We start from the raw sequence: 24,499 nt of genomic DNA, 5'->3' as shown, positions 1-24,499 counted from the left end.
CAGAACCGCTAGACCACCGCGGCCGGCCGATTTTAAACCAGAATGTCTACTGCTACAGTAAGATCATCAGTGGGATTCATCAAGCAGCAGTTTATCATGCACCAAAGATGTAAAGGTAGATAAGATAACATTTTACAATTTGATATAGTTTTCCTTTATTTTGGACGATTAATTCAGGTGTCCACTACAGACAGCAGCCCACCGGGGTAACGGCGAATGATCAGCACTCACCATCGTGCTCCAGGGCGCAGTCTGAAACAGAAAAAAAAACACCAAGACGTGGGGTCAGCTTGAGTCCATAACGCCGTCCCCTGACTCCCTGACAGCTAGCAGTGTCGTTGCGACAACACTAACGCGTTGCCATAGAGACATGCACAAAATTGCGTTCCATAACTGGTTGAGGTAGGTCTCCTGTAACTTGAGCTACACAGTCCGCCATGTTTTCCCCGAAGTGTAGGATATTCATACCTGTTTACATGTGAGTCACAGTGCGATTGGAGATTTTTAATTAAATGAACTGAAGAATTCGTCGTAAACATGGGTGGCTGCTCAGGTGTGAACCGCAGTACCATTTCAAAAATACTTTTCGTATATTTAGATTTCCAGGTCCCTCCGTACGAAGAAAAAGATGGGCCATAAATTTCCCCAGAGTGAGAACCAAGACCTGACGCTCAGCTGTGTATTGTAAGTATATGTTAATAAATGAAGTCATAAACATGATACCAACTGTAAGCATTTTCGTACCTTCCCCTAGCCGAAAACTATACTGAAGCAGCTCGTCTAAAAATGTTTCAGTTCCTGAGATATTTTCGCAGCTGGCAAGGTGGAGAGGAATATTTATTGTGATGTACAGGGTGATTCAAAAAGAATACCACAACTTTAAAAATATGTATTTAATGAAAGAAACATAATATAACCTTCTGTTATACATCATTACAAAGAGTATTTAAAAAGTTTTTTTTCCCCTCAAAAACAAGTTCAGAGATGTTCAATACGGCCCCCTCCAGACACTCGAGCAATATCAACCCGATACTCCAACTCGTTCCACACTCTCTGTAGCATATCAGGCGTAACAGTTTGGATAGCTGCTGTTATTTCTCGTTTCAAATCATCAATGGTGGCTGGGAGCGGTGGCCGAAACACCATATCCTTAACATACCCCCATAAGAAAAAATCGCAGGAGGTAAGATCAGGGCTTCTTGGAGGCCAGTGATGAAGTGCTCTGTCACGGGCTGCCTGGCGGCCAATCCATCGCCTCGGGTAGTTGACGTTCAGGTTTCATAACTAACCTTTTTCGTAGGACTCTCCATACAGTTGATTGTGGAATTTGCAGCTCTCTGCTAGCTCTGTGAGTCGATTTTCCTGGGCTGCGAACAAATGCTTGCTGGATGCGTGCTACATTTTCATCACTCGTTCTCGGCCGTCCAGAACTTTTCCCTTTGCACAAACACCCATTCTCTGTAAACTGTTTATACCAACGTTTAATACACCACCTATCAGGAGGTTTAACACCATACTTCGTTCGAAATGCACGCTGAACAACTGTCGTCGATTCACTTCTGCTGTACTCAATAACACAAAAAGCTTCCTGTTGAGCGGTCGCCATCTTAGCATCAACTGACGCTGACGCCTAGTCAACAGCGCCTCAAGCGAACAAATGTACAACTAAATGAAACTTTATAGCTCCCTTAATTCGCCGACAGATAGTGCTTAGCTCTGCTTTTTGTCGTTGCAGAGTTTTAAATTCCTAAAGTTGTGGTATTCTTTTTGAATCACCCTGTATTTATACGTCATTATCATAAACATACGTACAAAAGTTGAATAATAATTAATACCATCTCCTCTACAGGTACGGTAGGATGAGTGCTAATGAAGATATTTTTATAACGGATTGCTCATTTTGAGGGAACCTGCACAAGTAACGTTACCGTCAAAGAATAAAGCTGTACTAACCTATCACGATGAACACAAAATGCTTACTGGTTAAATGATAGGTGAAACTATTAATAAAAATTCCTTTCACTGTAACATGAAACTAAACTTTTCTTCCCTCTGTACAACAAAAATGCCGCATTTTTTTAAAAGTAGCTACTTGTGATTAAAAAATAAACACCACTTTTATAAGTGCCTGTATATGGGCAAAAACTTATAAATAGGCGCAAGTTGTTACCGCATAACATCCATATTTGAAGATATTCGTACCGAGTTCTTAACCCATTTCATTTAATGATTACAAACTACCACTCAAGTTCCCAGCAAACATTTCAATAGCCGTGTGATATTACATTCACATTTTTCTGTTATATTACAAGGGCATTATAAACATCACTATACGCATTAGTCACTGTTCGGTGCATTTCATTTATGCTGTATGAAATATTTTATAAGAAATATCATAAACAGTTGCGTGAATAGCATCCATAAACTAAGCATTGCTGTATTCTCAGAGTTGGGGAAAACATGGCGGACGATTCAAACTACACTATAGGAGCTCAAAGTCGAGACAGACGCGCCAACATGGCTGTTTCTACCATCAGGCAAGACTAGGCGGCTGCCAAGGGTGACAAAATTTTAGGGACGGAAATAATAATTTTAAATCAAACAGCCAAAAAACTGAACAAATGAGGAGAAAAAAGGAAAAAAGAAAAAGGAGAAAACTTCAAACATTGAGTTGTTTTCAAAGGCATCTGGAACAGTTATATAATAAGTCTTTACTTACTTTGATGAAAGTGTGCCTCTACTGTATCATGATTCTCCAGTAAACGTACGATGAGTGTAAGTGATACTTTTCATGTGAAATGAGCATAAAAGAAGAATAAAGTACCGTCCTTCAAAGTATTACTTCTGATAAATTTTAAAAAGTACTCGTAGGGGGCAGCACATAAAAACAAAGCTACACTTTGATTTTGTACTGAAATTTCTTTGTGATTTGTACAAGAAAAAAATCTGAAGCCAAAAATTTACTGTACAGAAGAAAGGATATTCCAAGTCCAGTAACTCTGATTTAAAAAACTGTTCACTGAAAAAAATGTACTTAACAAAAGCTTTTATTTCATTTCTTTGTTTTTTTACTTAAGGTTTAACTACCACCGTGAGCAACTCAGTGAGCTATAAGTACTGATCCGTCCCTAATTTAAGGTCACTGACTCCAGGGAGGAGAAAGAACCCGTGTGTATATGCATCAACCATGCCTCACTGGGATTCGAACCCAGACCCATCTCGGACGAATGATCAGAAACCAGTCGCTTAGACCACTACACCACCGGGGCGGCTGATAAAAGTTTTAAAACTCTCAATAGAAAATAGAAACAAGGCGTCTTTTATTTCTTTAATCGCAAGAAAATGGATGCCGAACGCTGCTGTATTATACTACTGGCCATTAAAATGGCTACACCAAGAAGAAATGCAGATGATAAACGGGTATTCATTGGACAAATATATTATACCAGAACTGATATGTGATTACATTTTCACGCAATTTGGGTGCATAGATCCTGAGAAATCAGTACCCAGAACAACCACCTCTGGCCGTAATAACGGCCTTGATACGCCTGGGCATTGAGTCAAACAGAGCTTGGATGGCGTGTACAGGTACAGTTGCCCATGCAGCTTCAACACGATACCACAGTTCATCAAGAGTAGTGACTGGGGTATTGTGACGATCCAGTTGCTCGGCCACCATGGACCAGACGTTTTCAGTTGCTGAGAGATCTGGAGAATGTGCTGGCCAGGGCAGCAGTCGAACATTTTCTGTATCCAGAAAGGCCCGTACAGGATCTGCAACATGCGGTCGTGCATTATCCTGCTGAAATGTAGGGTTTTGCAGGGATCGAATTAAGGATAGAGCCACGGGTCGTAACACATCTGAAATGTAACGTCCCCTATTCAGAGTGCCGTCAATGCGAACAAGAGGTGACCGAGACGTGTAAGCAATGGCAACCCATACCATCACGTCGGATGATACGCCAGTATGGCGATGACGAATACACGCTTCCAATGTGCGCTCACCACGATGTCGCCAAACACGGATGCAACCATCATGATGCTGTAAACAGAACCTGGATTAATCCGAAAAAATGACGTTTTGCCATTCGTGCACGCAAGTTCGTCGTTGAGTACACCATCGCAGGCGCTCCTGCATGTAATACAGCGTCAAGGGTAACCGCAGCCATGGTCTCCGAGCTGATAGTCCATGCTGCTGCAAACGTCGTCGAACTGTTCGTGCAGATGGTTGTTGTCTTGCACGCGTCTCCATCTGTTGACTCAGGGATCGAGACGTGGCTGCACGATCCGTTATAGCCATGCGGACGTCTGTCATCTCGACTGCTAGTGATACGAGTCCGTTGGGATCCAGCACGGCGTTCCGTATTACCCTCCTGAACCCACCGATTCCATTTTCTGCTAACAGTCATTGGATCTCGACCAACGCGAGCAGCAATGTCGCGATACGATAAACCGCAATCGCGATAGGCTACAATCCGACCTTTATCAAAGTTGGAAACGTGATGGTACGCATTTCTCCTCCTTACACGAGGCATCACAACATTTCACCAGGCATCGCCGGTCAACTGCTGTTTGTGTATGAGAAATCGGTTGGAAACTTTCCTCATGTCAGCACGTTGTAGGTGTCGCCACCGGCGCCAACCTTGTGTGAATGCTCTGAAAAGCTAATCATTTGCATATCAGAGCGTCTTGTTCCTGTCGGTTAAATTTCGCGTCTGTAGCACGTTATCTTCGCGGTGTAGCAATTTTAATGGCCAGTAGTGTATATTGTGCACATTGCTGTAGCAGCTGGTGTAGAGCTGTACTGACCCGCTTGCAGGGAGCATACCGCGGCGTGCCAGGCACAGCAGTTGGGGAAGGTGTGTTGCTGGCCATCCTGGCAGCGCGTGCACACCGGCAGGTAGACGTCGGCGCACACCTCTGGGCAGGGACACTGCAGCCGGCGCTGCGAGCACGTGGCGGCGGACCCCGCGGCGCAGTACTGCACACGGGTAAACAGCCACTCCTGTACCTGTCGTCGCATCTGCTGTACAGCGGTTGGACACAAATATGAAAACACTGCGAGAAATGCATGTTTGAATGCAAATGCAATGCTAACTAAGCCTGCAGGTTGAGCTGTTGTATCTGACCATGAACGGCACCTGTCCAGTCTCCTCAATACGTTGTTAGTGTACACTCCTGGAAATGGAAAACAGAACACATTGACACCGGTGTGTCAGACCCACCGTACTTGCTCCGGACACTGCGAGAGGGCTGTACAAGCAATGATCACACGCACGGCACAGCGGACACACCAGGAACCGCGGTGTTGGCCGTCGAATGGCGCTAGCTGCGCAGCATTTGTGCACCGCCGCCGTCAGTGTCAGCCAGTTTGCCGTGGCATACGGAGCTCCATCGCAGTCTTTAACACTGGTAGCATGCCGCGACAGCGTGGACGTGAACCGTATGTGCTCAACACGTGGGGCGTGAGGTCTCCACAGTACATCGATGTTGTAGCCAGTGGTCGGCGGAAGGTGCACGTGCCCGTCGACCTGGGACCGGACCGCAGCGACGCACGGATGCACGCCAAGACCGTAGGATCCTACGCAGTGCCGTAGGGGACCGCACCGCCACATCCCAGCAAATTAGGGACACTGTTGCTCCTGGGGTATCGGCGAGGACCATTCGCAACCGTCTCCATGAAGCTGGGCTACGGTCCCGCACACCGTTAGGCCGTCTTCCGCTCACGCCCCAACATCGTGCAGCCCGCCTCCAGTGGTGTCGCGACAGGCGTGAATGGAGGGACGAATGGAGACGTGTCGTCTTCAGCGATGAGAGTCGCTTCTGCCTTGGTGCCAATGATGGTCGTATGCGTGTTTGGCGCCGTGCAGGTGAGCGCCACAATCAGGACTGCATACGACCGAGGCACACAGGGCCAACACCCGGCATCATGGTGTGGGGAGCGATCTCCTACACTGGCCGTACACCACTGGTGATCGTCGAGGGGACACTGAATAGTGCACGGTACATCCAAACCGTCATCGAACCCATCATTCTACCATTCCTAGACCGGCAAGGGAACTTGCTGTTCCAACAGGACAATGCACGTCCGCATGTATCCCGTGCCACCCAACGTGCTCTAGAAGGTGTAAGTCAACTACCCTGGCCAGCAAGATCTCCGGATCTGTCCACCATTGAGCATGTTTGGGACTGGATGAAGCGTCGTCTCACGCGGTCTGCACATCCAGCGCGAACGCTGGTCCAACTGAGGCGCCAGGTGGAAATGGCATGGCAAGCCGTTGCACAGGACTACATCCAGCATCTCTACGATCGTCTCCATGGGAGAATAGCAGCCTGCATTGCTGCGAAAGGTGGATATACATTGTACTAGTGCCGACATTGTACATGCTCTGTTGCCTGTGTCTATGTGCCTGTGGTTCTGTCAGTGTGATCATGTGATGTATCTGACCCCAGGAATGTGTCAATAAAGTTTCCCCTTCCTGGGACAATGAATTCACGGTGTTCTTATTTTAATTTCCAGGAGTGTATTATGTGGTAGCTAACTGAATTCGAACTTGGCCTAGTTGTCGGTGCTCATATGGTGGGTGCTTTCATAAACAAAGTAGCCGAAGAATTTCGTGTTTCAAGAGACATCGTATAGAAGATTTATACCGCGTACAAGGAAAGCGGAAAAAACATCATCCTCTAAGTCACAATGCGGACGAAAGTGTGCGGTGATTGATCGTGAAAGACGGTCATCGGAGGAGTCAATGAACGCATTTTGTGAGATGAGTATTGATGCTCACTGGTTCCAACTTCTGGCCAAATTTAAGTTCGGTGACGATTTGGGCAGCGATATCGCGGTATTCCCATGAGCTCCATGCGTACTCTGCAAGATCGCATTACTGTGTGACCTTAATTGGCTGATCAGATCCATCCCACGGTAAAAAGTTCATTCCCCAGTGGTGGTGCTATGTTCCAAGGCGGCAGGGCCCCTGATCACAGCTCGCATCGAACAGGAGTGGTTTGTGAGCAAGACGATGAATATTCGCGTCTCCTCTGGCAGCCGCCGTCTCCGGATCTCAATATTATTGATCCTTTGTAGTACACTTTGGATAGAAGGGTGCGTTATTAATTTATACCCATCATCACTGCCTGAGCCTGCTACAATCTTGCAGTAAGATTATTATAAGATACCCTTAAAAACCATACAGGACCTGTAATTATCCATTCCGAGATGACTGGAGACGTTTTTAAATTCCAACGGTTTTCCTACATCTTATTAAGCATGCTGAAGAGCTGTGTCTTTGGTGTTTCCATATTTCTGTCTCTCTCTTATATACCCAGCATCAGCGTACAGGAAACTGGGAAGGAGCCTAACACTCCTCCCCCCCCCCCTGCCCACGAGCCCCCCCCCCCCTACTTCCAATAGTCTCTGCTAGCACAAAACTTGGTGGTGCCCTGTTACTAATTCATCCCGATATTGTATCTGAGAGGAAAGGTACGAAAAATATCTGTTGTGACTGATAAGTCGCAATTTTTCACAACACAACTTTTATTGACGTAAGTTCACAATGTTGGTGACTGAAGATACAAACGAAAGGTAACAATAACGAAGAAAAAGTCTCCTAATTGAGGCAAACAAAAGTTCACGTCTTATTTTCCACAAAGGTTCGTGGTAACACACTATCAACAGTCCAATTCCGAGACGAAGATGTAATCTTCCACGGTTGCGGTACACGAGGTCGGCATCCGGCGTGAACTGAACTTCGGACCTGCTTCTAGCCCCTAAGTAGCTGTCTTCACCCATTCAGATTTCGGTGTAGTGATACTTACTGCAGGCCACTACTCGAGCTCCCCCTGCAGGAAGTAGTGGTCGGAATGTCTGTTTCCATTATCTTGTGTGTAAATAGCCAGTGTTTACCATGGTGCTTTTGGGTACGCCTTGGGCATAGACAACCTCGTCCTCTGTGGTGTTATATGGGGTGCCGGCCCTCAGGGGCTACCTTGGCTCCGGTATAACACTATCTATAACGTGAAAGCAAATTTATATGTCTCAAAGACATTAACAGCTAGGAGTTCTAGGTACCATGCCTGCTAATAAACTGATCAGATACTTATAACTAAAGTTTTCGGTTTTATAATAGACACCTATAACACAGCTATTGTTCCATATCTGAAATAACGACTGTATTTGGCAATATGTTATTGCTTGATTACTTATATGTTAATTACATTAATACACATCTATTCAAGGTTCGTCCATGTGACAGATACAATGTACCTTCACGTAATTCTACCATGGAATGCTTGTATAGATTTTGTTTAGTTTTATATAAGGCAGATGATTAACAGTTTTGACAATCTAAATATTTTTTTAAATATTTTATGGTGTACAGTTTTATAAGGTACTCAATTTACATAACCCAATTAATAATTGATAATTTTATAACAATCTGTTTCCCATTCTGAGATAATGCAAATGTAAGTTCTAATATAATATGAGAGAAAGTATGTAATTTATAGTATGCTGATCAGTATGTGATTCCCTGCTTGGTCTATAAATAGAATGAGTACAGAGCCCTAATGTAGTTACAGACTCAACGTTGTCATATAACGTGCAAAGTATATTATGGTTGAATGTAAATGTAGTTGTTGTGATATGTAACACATTTTATTTTGTTATCCTGGTTGTGCTTATAGAGCTAGATATTCACACAGTGATTATTTTCAACATTATAATCATCTCATAATCACCACAAAAAATTTTGAAAGTAATTGTTTAATGATTTTATTGATTGTCATACTGAATTATGCCTTTTCTATACTCTCTTAGTATAAATGTGTATGTTACTGCCTGTCTCTTGTATCTATGTTCTGCCAAGAGATGATCAGTTAGATCAGGACTAGTTTCAAAGTAGTAAAACAAAAACTTTTAACAGTTTGACGTTATCTTGCAAGAAACGTCAAACTTGAATTATTTTACCCTTTCATGGTTAAAAATTATTTTGCATATATCTGAAAAATAAAAGGTCGAAAATTGTCTTCCTTTCTGATAACTAGTACACATTTACGATCAAAAATTTTTGAGCTGACCGGTGAAGTGGGACACATGTGACCCACAAATGTAGCTAAAGTCATGTTTTCATGGGAACCTAGGATTTTCGGAATTAAAATTTTAATTTTAGACTGATTTTTTCAGGATGGCTATCACGGAAAAAACTATAATAAATCATTACCAAAACAAATTTATTCTCACGACAATAAAAAATATGAAATATCGTATACAGTTTTCAACATAATATTAAAAAATGGCTTTGACACACCACACACTAATTTTTACCACATTCTTTGTAATTTTCTGGGGCATATACCATTGGATACAAATTATGTACAAACCAGCAGAACAGCTGAGGTGTGTAGTAATGTTTCAAAACAATGTCTGTGATGGATAAGAAAATACAACCAGTTCCTTCAGACATTCTTGGAATGAAGAAGATGGTGGCTAGATCTGATTTTCGTGAAACAGGTGCACTGTGCCCCGTATAAACATATGCCGCCCCATTTGATCACTCACAACATTCTACATATCCATCCCATGGCCGTAGCATTTTCCTGCAATGTGCGAAAGCACCTCGCTACATGCTAGTACTGGAGAAATATGAGATCTCCCAATGCTTAAAACTGCTTATTAGTGTAGGCCTACTCTTATTGTTCATATCCAGTATAGCAGGAAGAATACAGGATTAAATTGGTTAGTGATTTGGAGGTATATCAGTGCGGAACGACCTGGAAGGGGTTCGAGTCGAATTGGGCTTGCATGACAGATATGGGAACGTCATTCCATGTTGCTTCAGCTCTGTACCATAGGTCATAAAAAATACTGACTGGTCAGGTCTGACGTTTAAGTTTCTCAGCAACATGTGACCAGATGTTTTCAGTGGGTGAGAGATGCAGAGAACATGCTACCATAGTTCGTCAATCATAGAGACTGGCGATGTCAGGTTTGCCAGTTTGTCGGAAACAGCTGACACTCAAAGACACACCATGAAAAAAGTATCCGAAAGGACCAGAAATCGGTAGATGTAATGCACCCATAGGACAACAAATAATTATGCAGAAAAAATGGATGATTATTCAAGAGAAAGAGCTTCACGAATTGAGCAAGTCAGTAACGTACTGGTTCACCTCTGACCATTCTGCAAACAGTTATTCGGCTCGGCGTTGATTGATAGAGTTGTTGAACGTCCTCCTGAGGGATATCAGACCAGATTCTGTCCAACTCGCGCGTTAGATCGTCAAAATCCCGAGATGGTTTAGGGACCATGCCCATAATGCTCAAAACGTTCTCAGCTGGTGAGAGATACGGCGACCTTGCTGCCCAAAGTAGTGTTTAGCAACCATGAAAGCAAGCAGTACAAACTCTCGCCGTGTGTGGGAGGGCATTATCTTACTGGAAAATGTAGGTCCAATATGGCTTCCATGAAGGGCTACCAAACGTCGACATACCACTGTGCTGTAAGGCTCCGAAGATGATCATCAAAAGGGTAAAGAAACTGCACCCCAGACCAACACTCCTGGTTGTTGCGTCGCATGTTGTTGTAGGGAAGCAGCCTACTCATGCCGTAATAAATTCTCATCAGTCGTTCCATTGTGTGCCAGCCTAGTCCACTGTAACTAGCTCTGACGTCATAAATGTTGCGCAATACTTCAAAAATCAAGTAAATAACCTGAAACGGTTCTAGCATGTCAGGAGTAATACTAAATCAATATGTGTTGAATGTCAGTTCAATAACTTTAACCATTTTCAAAATTTGGACGTTTTTCTGTAAAAATCATTGGCGCAACAGAAAAGAGCTAGAGACTTAAAAATTTATATTTAGATTCCTTTTTCATAATAATTTAATAGAAACAGTACTTTGGATCTCGCAAATTAAGATTTTAGTTGAAATTCAATATTTTCTGGTTTTTGTCTTAAAAATTAAGGAAGCAAGATGGATTAAGTAGGCTAATAAATAAGGCTAGGATGTTTATATTTAAGTAAAATGGAGATCCGCTATAATCATAAAGATGTGAGAAATTTTAATTGAATAACTATAAAACTATAGCGATAGCATATCTCCAAAGGGCAAGTTCAGAGCTCGTCTACTGCGTGTAGAGTAATTAAATTAATTCTCTCGCCCAAAATATTTTACTTAGCCACGTCAGACCTTTATTATGATTACTTACTTGTGTGCTGAATGCACATTTAAATTGAGAGCTTCATCGGCCATCAGCAAAAGGAGCTATGATTTATTCAATAACTTAATGTGGTGCATTATTAGCCCAGCGGCTAGTCGGGAGAGCCGATTTGATCAGGCGTTCCCTTAGCCATCCGCACCGCGGCTTTATACGTATATAAGAACGCTGTGCGAGGAAGCAAGGCCCCAGTTCTCTCCAGACGCAGATTAGCACACCATCTGTGCCGGGAGTCGCATCGCGTCGGTATCATTGCTATAAACAGCCTCGGGTGCCGTATTAAGCTACTCGGGATACGCGTAACCATGAAATCATTTTCGAGTGAAGTGTTAATTCTGGGATGACTTTAATTATCTATCTTCAGTTTGCGTATGTCGTATTTTCACGTGCCGCCGCGGGACAGACATTCTACCAATATTTAGCGTGGCATTTGATGAGCATATTCATCAAATTATGGCGAGCATTCATTTAAACATTTAATTTGGACAGTTATAGTTGCATCAGCGCATTAGACTCTGAACTGTTCTGTTAGTCAGATTGTGTGAATTCTCTTTTTTCATCTGTGACTTTCAGAATATAACGAAGTTTTTTTTCACGATCGTTTTTGATTATGAATCCCAGACAATCTCCTAATTCCTCAGAGCTATAAGCTGTAGCTATAAGTGTATTTCTCAGATGAAGTGGGCACTAGGAATTCTAATTACAGGCTTCACGTTTTGCTAATCACTTTCTGGTTGCCAATATTGTAGTTAGAGGCAAAAGACAGCATAATTAATAGGAAAATTTTTATAACAATTAATTACGCCCGTTGCCCCACATATGGTTAAACGGTTTCTACATTACAATTCTACATAATTTATCAAACAAAATACTTCCTCCCCGCCGCCCCACAGTGTGTAACAGTCAGGTTGGTATCCCGCCACTGACCAAGGCGTCTCCAGACACGTGTTCGACCTGGAATTTCATTGACTGGGTAGTATTGCCCCACTTCGAACTGTACCCCGATGACCAGTGAAGATCTGTCTGGAGAAGCCCCAGAAAATGGTGAGATACCAACCTCACTCTCACCCGACATATGGCCCCACAACCAGTAGTGATGATCTCCAGTGCCTTTCTTTTCATTGTGGGACCTCTTTGGATGTCATCCTCGACACATTTACACAGCAGTACGTTGTCGATATTCTATGCCCCATTTTGTTGCCCTTCAGCGCAAGCCATCTTGGGCTTACATTTCAGCAAGCTAATGCCCACCCGCACATGGTGATAGATTTTACTGCTTGTCTTCGTTCTCGCCAAACCCTACCTTGATCGGATCTTTCCACAGTTAAGAAAGTTTGAAGAATTGAGGATCTGGCATTATAACCCTCACGTGGACAACCAACGACTCTGTCAATCAATGCCAAGTCGAATAATTACTTCCAATGAATCATTGATTTGCTCGATATTGGAAGCTCTTTGTCTTGAATAAATAATCCAGTTTTTCTGGAACTGTAATCATTTGTTTGTCTGTATAAGTCCATCACATCTATCGATATCCGTCTCATTCAGACAACCTGTTCCTGGTGTATGTCTTTTTTTTGGGGGGAGTGTACTTCCTGACTCAAGATACGTTACTAAAGGAAACCTTCAAATGCATGTTGGTTGAATTATTTAATCAAATTCCAACTAAAGCGGGTAGGAACATCGCAGAACGGTAGACAGCAAACTCAGTACATCACTATCGTGCCAGTGTCAAATTTCATACATGATAGTAGACATATATTCTGCTTGTACGATCTATTCGCATGTAATTTACATTCAAATGCGAGTTATGAATCAGAGACCCGCTGTGTAATCGTTTCTTATACACAGAATAAATGCAGGTTGCAGTGAAATACCATACATTTGCAAATTAAACCATGTAGTACATGCGATGCTAATTTGACGCTTCTTATGTGGTAGCTTGATGGTGTTGCAGTTTTAATCGTCCGGAATGCTGCATGAATGCAGTGAAGAATTATAAAGTAACATGTTGCTTTTCGATTATTTTTACACGTCATTTTCTTTCTACTACTCTTCATAGTTGCTCCAGCATTGTTTTCTAGCCATATGAGCACTAAATTTGTCTGCATTTCTCCAGTAATTGTGCTTACCAAAAAAAGAAAAAAACACCTTTCGAAAAGGCCTTGAAAGCCCAACAGTACCGACCGTGCGTCGTGTCATCCTCAGCCCTAAGGCGTCACCAGATGCGGATACGGAGGAGCATGTGGTCAGCACACCCGTCTCCTGGCTGTTGTCAGTTTTCGTGATTGGTGTCGCTACTTCTCAACCAAGTAGCTCTTCAATTGGCCTCACGAGGGCTGAGTGCATCCCACTTGCCAATAGCACTCGCCAGAACTGGATGGTGACCCATCCAAGTGCTAGCCAAGCCCGATAGTGCTTAACTCCGGTGATCTGACGGAACCGGTGCTACCACGGCGGCGATGCCGTTGGCTTTATGCTTACCACATCACCCCTTTCTATCAATCTCACGCCTGGTGGAGAAGTGTCATCAGGGATGTCACCAGTGAGTCGAACAGCCCCAAAAACTGAGTATTAGAAACTAATGATGTTAGTCTTGCGCTATTTTTACATGCGGCACTCTCTCACCCAAACATATCTATAAGCTACCAGGAGTGGCTTGGCCTCAGCAATATTTTCTTCCATTGGTGAGTCATAATGTACTGAGTTTGACTGAGATTGCTCAAGGAATTACAAAGTTGCGCCAACAAATCGCCAATTTTCCACTGCCATCCACATAAACGCGGGTGCTACTGTTCTGTTGTTTATCTCCTGGTACTAAGTCATATGCATATCATATTTGGTTCCTGTTGCTCCAGCCGGCCGGATTGGCCATGCGGTTCTAGGCGCTACAGTCTGGAGCCGAGCGACCTCTACGGTCGCAGGTTCGAATTCTGCCTCGGGCATGGATGTGTGTGATGTCCTTAGGTTAGTTAGGTTTAATTAGTTCTAAGTTCTAGGCGACTGATGACCTCAGCAGTTAAGTCGCATAGTGCTCAGAGCCATTTGAACCTGTTGCTCCACAACTGCGCGGGAAAACATTAGGTGGTCATTTCCAGTCTGAGCTTATTTATCACTCTTACTGCCAAAAGTCTATTTTTGCTAATTCTGCATTCATGTTCAGAAAAACCCAATCAGTATTTCTCTTAAATGCGGTTCAGATAACCTGCATGGTCGCCTTTGGGTCAAGCAACGCATCTGCACCATACTCAGAGTCGATTCGAAAAGATTTTTCCACATAAATTACTTATGATTTAGCTCCCTCCCGTTTCCGTCTTACACATTAATCTATGTGACTTCTCACTACTAATTGTGATGCACACTATTTACAGATTTATGCTACTCTGGCGCCCTCTCAGCTTGGCACCCAAAGTGGCGGCTTGTGTCGCTTGGTCCTGAAACTGGATCTCACCATTGTGTGTGTGCCTGTGTGTGTGTGTATTAAACCGGGGTCCTTGTGTATGTGTGCATGTGTGTGTGTGTGTGTGTGTGTGTGTGTGTATTAAACCGGGGACCTAGAAACGACAGAGAAGCTTCGTCCCGCTGTAGCCCTCAGTGGTTCACAACCCCAAAACAGGCCACAGCAGTCCATCAGCCCCACTGCCGCCCCACATCGAACCCAGGGTTATTGTGCGGTTCAACCTCCAGTGGATACCCCCCGGGAACTTCTCATACCAGACGGTGTAACCCCAAATGTTTGCCTGGTAGAGTAATTATGGCGTACACGTACGTGGAGACAGTGTTTGCACAGCAATCGCTGACATAGTGTAACTGAGGTGGAATAACGGGAACCAGCCTGTCTTGGCCGAGGCAGATGGAAACCGCCTTAGAAACCATCCACAGGGTGGCCGGCACACCAGATCTCGGGGAGCAGATGTTTCTTCGTAATATGAACCTGACAGATTTTGGCACAATACTTTTCATAATCATATGATGTGTAAGAATTTTTAAAATAATTTTACTTTGAATCAGTACATGAAGGGAAAAGTGTTGTGCCGTGCTTCTAATTTATATAAATACCGGGCTAATTAAAGGACAATGTATATATTTTTCAGGTTGGACACATCTCATCTGATGACGGCGTGCATTTGTATGGTGCTTTAGTGGACTTCACCCTGGCAGTATTATCACTTCTGCAATCCACAACAGAATGCTAGCAATTATTCTGCTAAGACAAAAATCATAGCTGTCAGATGATTGTGACCTGGTTGGTTGTTACTTTTTGCCATCCTTATCGGCAACTAGTGAGATTATTTAACGAACGAGGAAGAGTGAGGGAGGAGACGTCCCATTTTCAAAATTTTCTATATTATTTTTGAAACTAATTTCCTCTTTAAATTTTTGTTTTCAGAAAGGTATATAGAATGAAAAGCAAGTTGACAAACCGGCAGTCTACGTCTACAATGAATGGAATTCTCCTGGCATCACAGTGCGTCAAAAGTCCGGCAGCTGCTGCACTCGATTCCAGCCGACCAACGCTATGATTGAAAGTATGTCCACTGGCTCTTCTGCACCCATAGGAGGATGAAGCTGATAAGTTTCCAACTATATCAGACAATTTTACTGAAGCCAATGACAGTGAATAGATTCATCCAGACAAGTGCAAACGGTACTAGCAGTGACATCGTTTTTTTATTTTATTTTGTTAAATAATTTTAAATTTTTAGGCCCAGTTAATACAATACCAGCATAGGCCGAGAAGGCAGTATGTCGGCAGAGATTGAAAAATAAAAAAAAAATTTGCAGTGACTGCCTAACAACAACCTAAGGTAGTTAACAGTATTGTGTGAGACAGCCACTGTTCAAAATCTTGCTGCTTTATTCACTGCAGCTTGTAAATATTTGTTAAAGGACGTTTTCTAAGCACTCTGAGTACTCCGTCTTCAGGTCACAAGTGGCCCATAGGGCCCATCCGACCGCCGTGTCATCCTCAGTTGAGGATGCGGATAGGAGAGGCGCGTGGTCTGCACACCGCTCTCCCGGTCGTTATGATGGTTTTCTGTGACTGGAGCCGCTACTATTCGGTCGAGCAGCTCCTCAGTTGGCATCACAAAGCTGATGGTCACCCATCCAAGTGCCGGCCACGCCCAACAGCGCTTAACTTCGGTGATCGCACGAAAACCAGTGTATCCACTGTGGCAAGGCCGTTGCATAAGCACCCTGAGCTGCAGTTAAAATGTTTTTAGCTGAACCAGTATTCGGGTGTAGGCTGTAATCCATTGTCAGTGGTATCTGATACGGAGGACAACAAGACACTTGTATTTACACTGATACCTGCAATATGACAATTATATACATAACACCAGAAACGTTAGTCTACTTACATCATATATCTCTGTATCAACGACATTCACAGCAGTTATAAATTCATTGTGATGTTCAACATGACGATAATCTAGAAAGCAAGCAAGTATGTGGATACTTAGAACCCAATTACAGCCATGTTAATATGTTAGGCTATGAAATCAGTCCCATCTCACAGTACATACGTTATCGTGTGTTTTGCTACTGGCATTTCTCTGCCGTGAATTGTCGTGGTTGCGTGCTCTCATTATTAAATACTGGATGAGTATAGGCCGGGTAATTTGTATTTCGTTTTGGGAAACGCTAGTTTTTCACGCGTCTCAATGTTTATGACGTCTTCTCTCCTGAAATTATGTGGCGTACAATGATATAATTTTGAAGCTACATTCAGTTGTGTATGCGGGTACTGCCTGCAAGATATGTTGCGTATAACCTTAGTATCAACTTCTCTAACTCTCCGTCCGAACAGGCCTTTGAAGGCCCAACTGTACTGACCGGTCGCCATATCATCCTCAGACCACAGGCATCACTGGATGCGGATATGGAGGGACATGTGGTCAGCGTACCGCTCTCCCGGCCGTATGTCAGTTTACGAGACCGGAGCCGCTGCTTCTCCATCAAGTAGCTCGTCAGTTTGCCTCAAAAGGGCTGAAGTGCACTCCGCTTGCCAACAGCGCCCGGCAGACCGGGTGGTCATCCATCCAAGTTCTAGCCGAGGTCGACAGCGCTTAACTTCGGTGATCTGACGGGAAAAGGTGTGACCACTGCAGCAAGGCCGTTGGTCTTAGTAGTAAAGAAGTAATAAGTTAAAACGTCATGTCTGATGCTGAAGTTCAACTGCATGAAGAGCGGAAAACTTTTTTCTCTTCATTATTTTGTGGTGAGTGCCGAAAAGGTTCGAAATTACATGTTACGTTTGTTCGAAGTCGCTAAGTGATATCATTCTCAAATACCGGATAAACGTAGTCCTGGTATTTGAGCGCTGTGTCAAGACATACATACTGTTTCTAACTGTAATATTTGTCTATCGGTCCTAAACCTTGAAGTTAAGAGTATACCTTTTAATGAGCAGATTGTAACAGCATTTAAAAGTTTCAGATTCAATTTATAATTTATGAAATACTGAAAATCAAAGTTTTTCGCCACTGAAAGTCACTAGACAGGCAACCTGCAGATGGGGCGGTTTACTATGAACCAAGGCGGGGGCAGTAGCCAGTTCTGCCTGCTCATATGTTCAGGGGCAGCTCCTGCAAAACTGTGTCTTATAAAGCAACACAAGCATTCACGCCAGTGAAGTGAACGGCATCGAGCGCTACGTGCTTGACGGTTCTTATGTCCTATTGGAGGTTGTTGTTTTGGGGGAAGAGACCAAACTGCGAGGTCATCAAAAAAATGGTTCAAATGGCTCTGAGCACTATGGGACTCAACTGCTGTGGTCATAAGTTCCCTAGAACTTAGAACTACTAAAACCTAACTAACCTAAGGACAGCACACAACACCCAGCCATCACGAGGCGGAGAAAATCCCTGACCCCGCCGGGAATCGAACCCGGGAACCCGGGCGTGGGAAGCGAGAACGCTACCGCACGACCACGAGATACGGGCGCGAGGTCATCAGTCTCATCGGTTTATGGAAGGACGGGGAAGGAAGTCGGCCGTGCCCTTTCAAAGGAACCATCCCGGCATTTGCCTGGAGCGATTTAGGGAAGTCACGGCAAACCTAAATCAGGATGGCCGGACGCGGGATTGAACCGTCGTCCTCCCGAATGCGAGTCCAGTGTGCTAACCACTGCGCCACCTCGCTCGGTCTTATGTCCTATTATTTTGTAATTTGACAAGCCTGGAAACAACAATGTGTTACTTCCTAGATTATTGTGTAATCGGCTTTCCTTCTCCTGTGAATGAAATCATAATCGAATTTACGTACGTAACACGTTTTCGAAAGTATAACATATGCTTAGAGAAAGCTTGTGCCGTGAGTGTAGTGAATATGAGAGAGGGAACCATGCAAAATCTGACACATACCTCATCTGCTGCAGAAGCAAAGCAGATTTGTGCAGTTACTAAGAACATTAACGTCACTTGTAACTTCATTCTTGTCTGCAACGAATCCAAGCAGCAGCTAGACAACTGACTGTTGCTGTGCCAGCCAGGCGTGGTAGCCACTATTTATACTGACATCCGGTGTCGTGACTTGCCATGAAAGCAGATCACTTGTTCTCGAGTGCATCGCAAGTGTTCTTTTCACTTACTTCTCCCATGCTCCCTGCTCTTTCAATACCCCTATCTATCTACTTCTCTCTGTCTCCTACTTCTCACATAAATAACAAGCATTTCGCTGTTTACGTACTGAGGAAAAATGCGTTCCTCAAACGTGTTAAGGATCTGAACCAACAGCTGGCGAATTTCAAGACAAACTTTTAAAATGAGGGCACATGTACTGGAAGTTTTTGATCAGATTGTTGCTTCGCAGTTAACTTTTTTGATACACTTCTCGAAAGAAAGCACTACGAAGAATTTGTGTTAATTATTACGTGTGTGTCAGATTCGTTAAAATTATTCTCAAGGAAATCATTTAATGACTGAATGCTTAAGAAACAACTGTGAAAGAAAAGCATATTTCTAGTCAGGGAGATTTCGTGGCCATTCTCACTCTAAATTAAATCTTCGAAGTCCGCGGCATTTTTTGTCTTTACCAATCATCGCCTCAACCGCACAGTCTGGACCATCCTCAAAAGCCGCTGTTCTACAGATGGCTGGATTATCTCTATTGGACACTAATGCATGCAGAGGTTTTGAAACGTTAGCTGACTTAGACGAACATAGAAACGCCGTAATAATTTAGAAGTTTTCATCCTACATGTGTTTCAATGAAACTGGAGGCGAGATGAGGAAAAGTGATTTATTTCTGTCAATCTCGCGTTCTTATGCAACTATCATGTAGCTCAGTAGTTCAATTCTAATGTTAAAAAAGGGGAATAGTAAAAAGGCGTTATTCAAAGATAACATTTAAAAATATGGTAACAAACTAATAGGTGTAGATATCAAAAAGATATTACAATTAGATTAATTACCTGCATAGGGGAAAATGGGATGAGCCTGGGTGGTGCAGTGAAACCGAGTGCCTCGTTTCTGACGTCGCTATTTACGTCCTCTGATGGAGAGATACAGAATTTCCACTAGTTAAGAAGAAAGAGCGATCATAATTATGTGTTGTTGCTGCTCAGATCTCCGTTGTCTGTGGAGGTAAGTTTATTTTTCGGTATCGACTGACTAATGTTCTTTTGTTTTTAAACTGCGGTCATTACACTTATAAAAACTCTATTTAATCACTAATATGCGGTGACTAGTAAGTGTTTCTAGACTAGTAATCAGTAGGAATTTGGTTCAACAATATCATGCTTTTGTTTCGTTTTTATAACCTCTGCACTCGGGGTGGAACAGGTTTCATTGCCCCACAATGTAATATTGCACTACGAATTTTTTTTCTTTCAAATATGCAGAGAACTTACCAAAGGAATGCAAATAGACGATCATGAAGGCAAGAGAGTATGGAAGGGGAAATGAACGAACTGTTATGGGGTAGGGTGGGTTATTTGAAAGCTGCAAAAACCTTGAAAGTTCCACAAGGTAACTTAGAAGATTAGAAAAGTTTAAAAAAAAATAAACAACTTGTAAGGAAATGGCACGATCAGGGCCATTTCCACTTGTGTTTTCAGAATAAGAGGAAAAAGAATTAGTCGATCATATAGTAATGTTATATGGTTTAACTTTAAAAGATGTCCGAAGATGAACATATAAACTTACAATCAAAACCAATCTGTAGCATAAATTCAACGATGGAACGAAGATGGCTGGGAGGACCTGGTTTTATTCAACAGCGAAAAAGGTCTCTGCAGTGGAGCTGATAATGAGGACTGTTATTTTACATGTGAATTTTGTGAATAACATTGTTAATTAAATATTTCAATAAACGTTTCTGTGCTTTTATATAGAAAATCTTTTTTTTTCTACATTTCTCATAAAGATAGTGTGTGTACCCGCTCCTATCCCACTGATTTGACATTTTCTATAAAAGAACCTCTCATTAAAAGAGAACTGAAGCTATGGCTTTTCAGGAATAATATAGTTTACCCAATTAAACACTAATTATTTTTACTCAATCTGACAATCTCTAGGTTAAATAGTTCAACTTCTAAGGGCAGTGGAGTATTAGTTGGCCGATCTTCCCCACTTTCCCCTACACTAGTATATAAGGTACGCGCTAGAGAAAGTGGGACACAAAATGATACCAGGAAACGAGACAAATGATCATAAAAATAATGAAATTCTAAAAAAAAATGAGAAGTACAATAACGAGCAGTATACCAATGCAAAATAGTCACCATCATCCACTGATCACAAATGCTGACGACAAAGCATAATTGAAGTTACTGAAACAAAAAAATCTATTTCGGTGCCTTTTGAGAGAATATTATAGTGGTAGAACTTTAACTTTGTTTCGTATGACACAATTTTGAATGTGATAAACCTAGCTCACTGGTACATGAATGGAAACTATACTCACCTGCAGACAGAGAGGCCTGATATTGCTCCTTTCTTTCCATTTGTAGACCCACGTTCATTACCTACTACACGATGCTAAGTGCCACATCCTGCGAGATACACTGCCTGTTACGCGAGCCGAAGGAGACACCCATAAAGTGGTACTCGGCTTCGAGTCTGGAATGACGAAAAGCTGATAGATTAGGCGTAGAACGTTCACTGCCTAGACTTGAATGCGAGCACCTTCATAGAAACTGCGAACCAACTATCCCGCAAACACATCAAAATCTGTCACTAGCAGAGTACTTGCGGTCCAAAGAGAAATCCAAGTATGCAGCGAGATCGTCAACAATGGTCTCGTGTGGCGTTACCTGACTAGATCTGGCGTAGACACTGCAGTGGATGTAGTAGGCCGTTTTGTCGCCAGTGAGTTTGCCCAATGCAGTCGGCGTCTGCAGAGGCCTGTAGAACGGAGCGCTGCCCCTGTCGGGCTCTGACTGCCAGTAACATCCCCTACGCTGGTCATATCTGTATGCTCCCTGGCGGGAGAACAAACTTCACTGCGTATCTGCCGCCCCCGGATGACGACATAATTGCTCTCAGCTCTTCTATAATTTGAGTCATTACTGGACAATCTTTGCAAAAGTAACTCTCAAATCAGCTCCAGAGGACCACGCGATGCTGATTGGCGGCCGTATCATCCACTGCCAACTGCTGTCATTAGGAAGGAAGATTAGAGTTTAACGTCCCGTCGACAGCTAAGTCATTAGAGATGGAGCACAAGCTCGAAATGTTCTAAGGGTGGGGAAGGAAATCGGCCGTGCCATTTCAAATGAACGATCCTGGAATTTACCGGGAGCGATCAAGGGAGGTCACGGAAAACCTAAATGTGGATGACTGGATGCCGATTTGAACCGTCGTCCTCGCGAATGCGTGGTGTGGCGTTACCGCAAGCCTTGTCAGCTATCAATACCTTCGAGCCCTTACTTCTCATACAAATATCTCTCTAATTCATATAACGAAGCTAAGTGTACTTAGTTCCAAACTCGTTACCAACGAAAACTCCCTGGTATTTGCACGTTCAATTACTCATTTCAGTATCATCTTTCACGTCTATACTTCTAATAAAACTGTAAAATCGCCATGTACATCTGTTTGAACTCACTAATCTCGAAAGCCACTGGACGAATTTCCACAGGGTTTTCACAAGTAATTTGATGGCAGCTTGGGGCAACATAACAGCTATATTTCATCACGAAAAAAAAAGGAAATTGTGATTAGATGTTTTATCTAAAACCATCTGGTCTATCTGTTTTCATGTTTAAACACACTAAGCTCCAAAGCCACTTGACGAATTTTCATGGGGTTTTTGCAAATAACTTGAGCGTAACTTCCAACAATATATAGGCTTTATATCATCATAATAGGATCACGAAAGAAACGATGTCGTGATTTTAACTTTTATCTAAAACTATCATGTCCGTTTGGTTGTCTGATTGAACGCACTAATCTCTGAAACAACTACACGAATTTTCAAGGGTTTTCCAGAGGTAAGATAACGTAGCTTAGGGCAACATGCAGGCTTTATTTCATCAAAATCGGATCATGAAAAAAAAATGAAGGAAATCGTGATTTGATGTTTCACCTAAAACCATCTTGTTGTATCTCGCTAATCCAGATGCAGCGTATTTATCTTTCCGAGGACGATCAAAAAAATGGCTCTGAGCACTATGGGACTTAACATCTGAGGTCATCAGTCCCTGGAACTTAGAACTACTTAAACCTAACTAACCTAAGGACATCACACACATCCATGCCCGAGGCAGGATTCGAACCTACGACCGCAGCAGTCATGCGGTTACGTACTGAAGCGCCTAGAACTGCTCGGCCACCGCGGCCGGCAAGGACGATCAAAGCGAATATATTGATACTGGATTTTATTAGAGGTGGTATACACTATTATTATACTTTGACGACGAAAGACTTTGGCAGTGGCATAGGACACAGAGCTGAAATCGCTTATAAGCAGCGCGTCTTCCAGCTGCTGGCTGCTTGGTGTATGGCTGGTGTGCAGGCAGTGAGAGCAAGCAGCCAGAATCTACCCGGAAGAATTTTTCTGACGCTGCCAAGCTGCCAGATTCGTGCATGCGCGTAGATGTTCGAGTGGGCGTACACTTCACGTGACTCTTGTTTTGTCTGTGGCGAGTTTCTCAATCGTTTCGAAGCTTTCGCAGGTCTTGCGTTCGGCTATTTTACGTTTACACTTCATTGATAATAAAAATCAAGTGTTTATCCAGCAATGTGCGCGGGAATCTAACCAGAAATGGCGATGTGTTTTGCATGTATAATTTTTCAGTGATGGAGGGGCCAGACCTCATACCGTGTTGGTAGGCGGTTGCATTGAACGGGACAGGCGTTACGAACTCCACGAACGTCAACTGTGACCGCCTACCAATGTGGTGTGAAGTCCCACGATTGTCAGGAACTCACTGAAAGATACTGTTCACGTTCATTTTAAAGTACTGAGCAAAACCGCTGTTTTCCACGAGAAACGTTATCAAAAATTACTAATCTAGGTAACTGATACATTTATTACAAACACTGTCAGATGGTATATTTCTGGCCATAGAGGAGGCAGTATATCTAGATATAATCAGACTTTGCTGAAAACATAGTCACTAGATAGCGTTTAAGTTGAATGTGCAGAGCTGGTGGCGCGGACAAGAGCCTCGGCTACAGCGCGTGTCTACATGTATTGACAGCAAGGAGTAGTTCAAAAATGGCTCTGAGCACTATGGGATTCAACATCTTAGGTCATAAGTCGCCTAGAACTTAGAACTACTTAAACCTAACTAACCTAAGGACATCACACACACCCATGCCCGAGGCAGGATTCGAACCTGCGACCGTAACAGTCCCGCGGTTCCGGACTGCAGCGCCAGAACCGCACGGCCACCGCGGCCGACGCAAGGAGTAGTGTTAGTTGTGATATAGATCAGTGTTCATAAACCAGTATGCTGCTAAAACCTCCTCCATTTAGAATGGAAAATTACTGACTCTTACTTTACTGTTGCGTGCGTGTTGCTTATACACGATATTCTTTTATAGGCAACTTGTGAGTGCCGTTATAACTGTCGTGAATTTACTAAAATGGCCGTAAGAAAACTTTATGCTGAAATTTTGAAACAGGCAGTTGGTGTACGAGGCACACATTGATGGGTCTCACTCATATCGTGATTATCCAGAGAAGGCGTGATGGAAAATACGATGATCCAGCATTTAGTAGGAGGCAAGTTTCTGTCACATATCGCTTACCCTTCGACAATGGCTATGTACAAGTTCGCAGCAGATCTTTTAAAAATGTGTTGGGGCTTACAGACAAACGTGTGTGT

General features: G+C 43.1%; 1 protein-coding gene across 2 annotated transcripts; it reads right to left on the bottom strand.

Annotated features, from left to right (window-relative positions):
* Positions 1-74: 74 nt before the first annotated feature.
* Positions 75-18,689, bottom strand: LOC126187661 (turripeptide Ici9.2-like). 2 transcript variants are annotated; one of them, XM_049928880.1, is made up of 3 exons: positions 18,588-18,689; positions 4,813-5,029; positions 75-252 (listed from the first exon to the last, which is right to left on the bottom strand). In XM_049928880.1, exons 1-3 carry the CDS (start codon positions 18,654-18,656, stop codon positions 221-223), a joined length of 318 nt encoding a protein of 105 aa, XP_049784837.1. In that variant the 5' UTR covers positions 18,657-18,689; the 3' UTR covers positions 75-220. The 2 variants fall into 2 exon arrangements, with proteins under 2 accessions (XP_049784837.1, XP_049784838.1); XM_049928881.1 differs by having other exon boundaries at positions 4,813-4,984.
* Positions 18,690-24,499: the final 5,810 nt, after the last annotated feature.

This window comes from Schistocerca cancellata, chromosome 5 (assembly GCF_023864275.1).
Source record: "Schistocerca cancellata isolate TAMUIC-IGC-003103 chromosome 5, iqSchCanc2.1, whole genome shotgun sequence".
Taxonomy (NCBI): Eukaryota; Metazoa; Arthropoda; class Insecta; order Orthoptera; family Acrididae; genus Schistocerca; species Schistocerca cancellata.
This window is presented reverse-complemented; position numbering and strand designations above follow the sequence as displayed.

Coding starts and splice junctions, on each gene's coding strand:
- LOC126187661 (XM_049928880.1), bottom strand. CDS start 18,656: ATGAAGTTACAAGTGACGTTAATGTTCTTAGTAACTGCACAAATCTGC. Junction 5,030..18,587: donor TTGCTTCTGCAGCAGATGAG/GTATGTGTCAGA, acceptor ACCGCTGTACAG/CAGATGCGACGACAGGTACA. Junction 253..4,812: donor GGTATGCTCCCTGCAAGCGG/GTCAGTACAGCT, acceptor TTTCTGTTTCAG/ACTGCGCCCTGGAGCACGAT.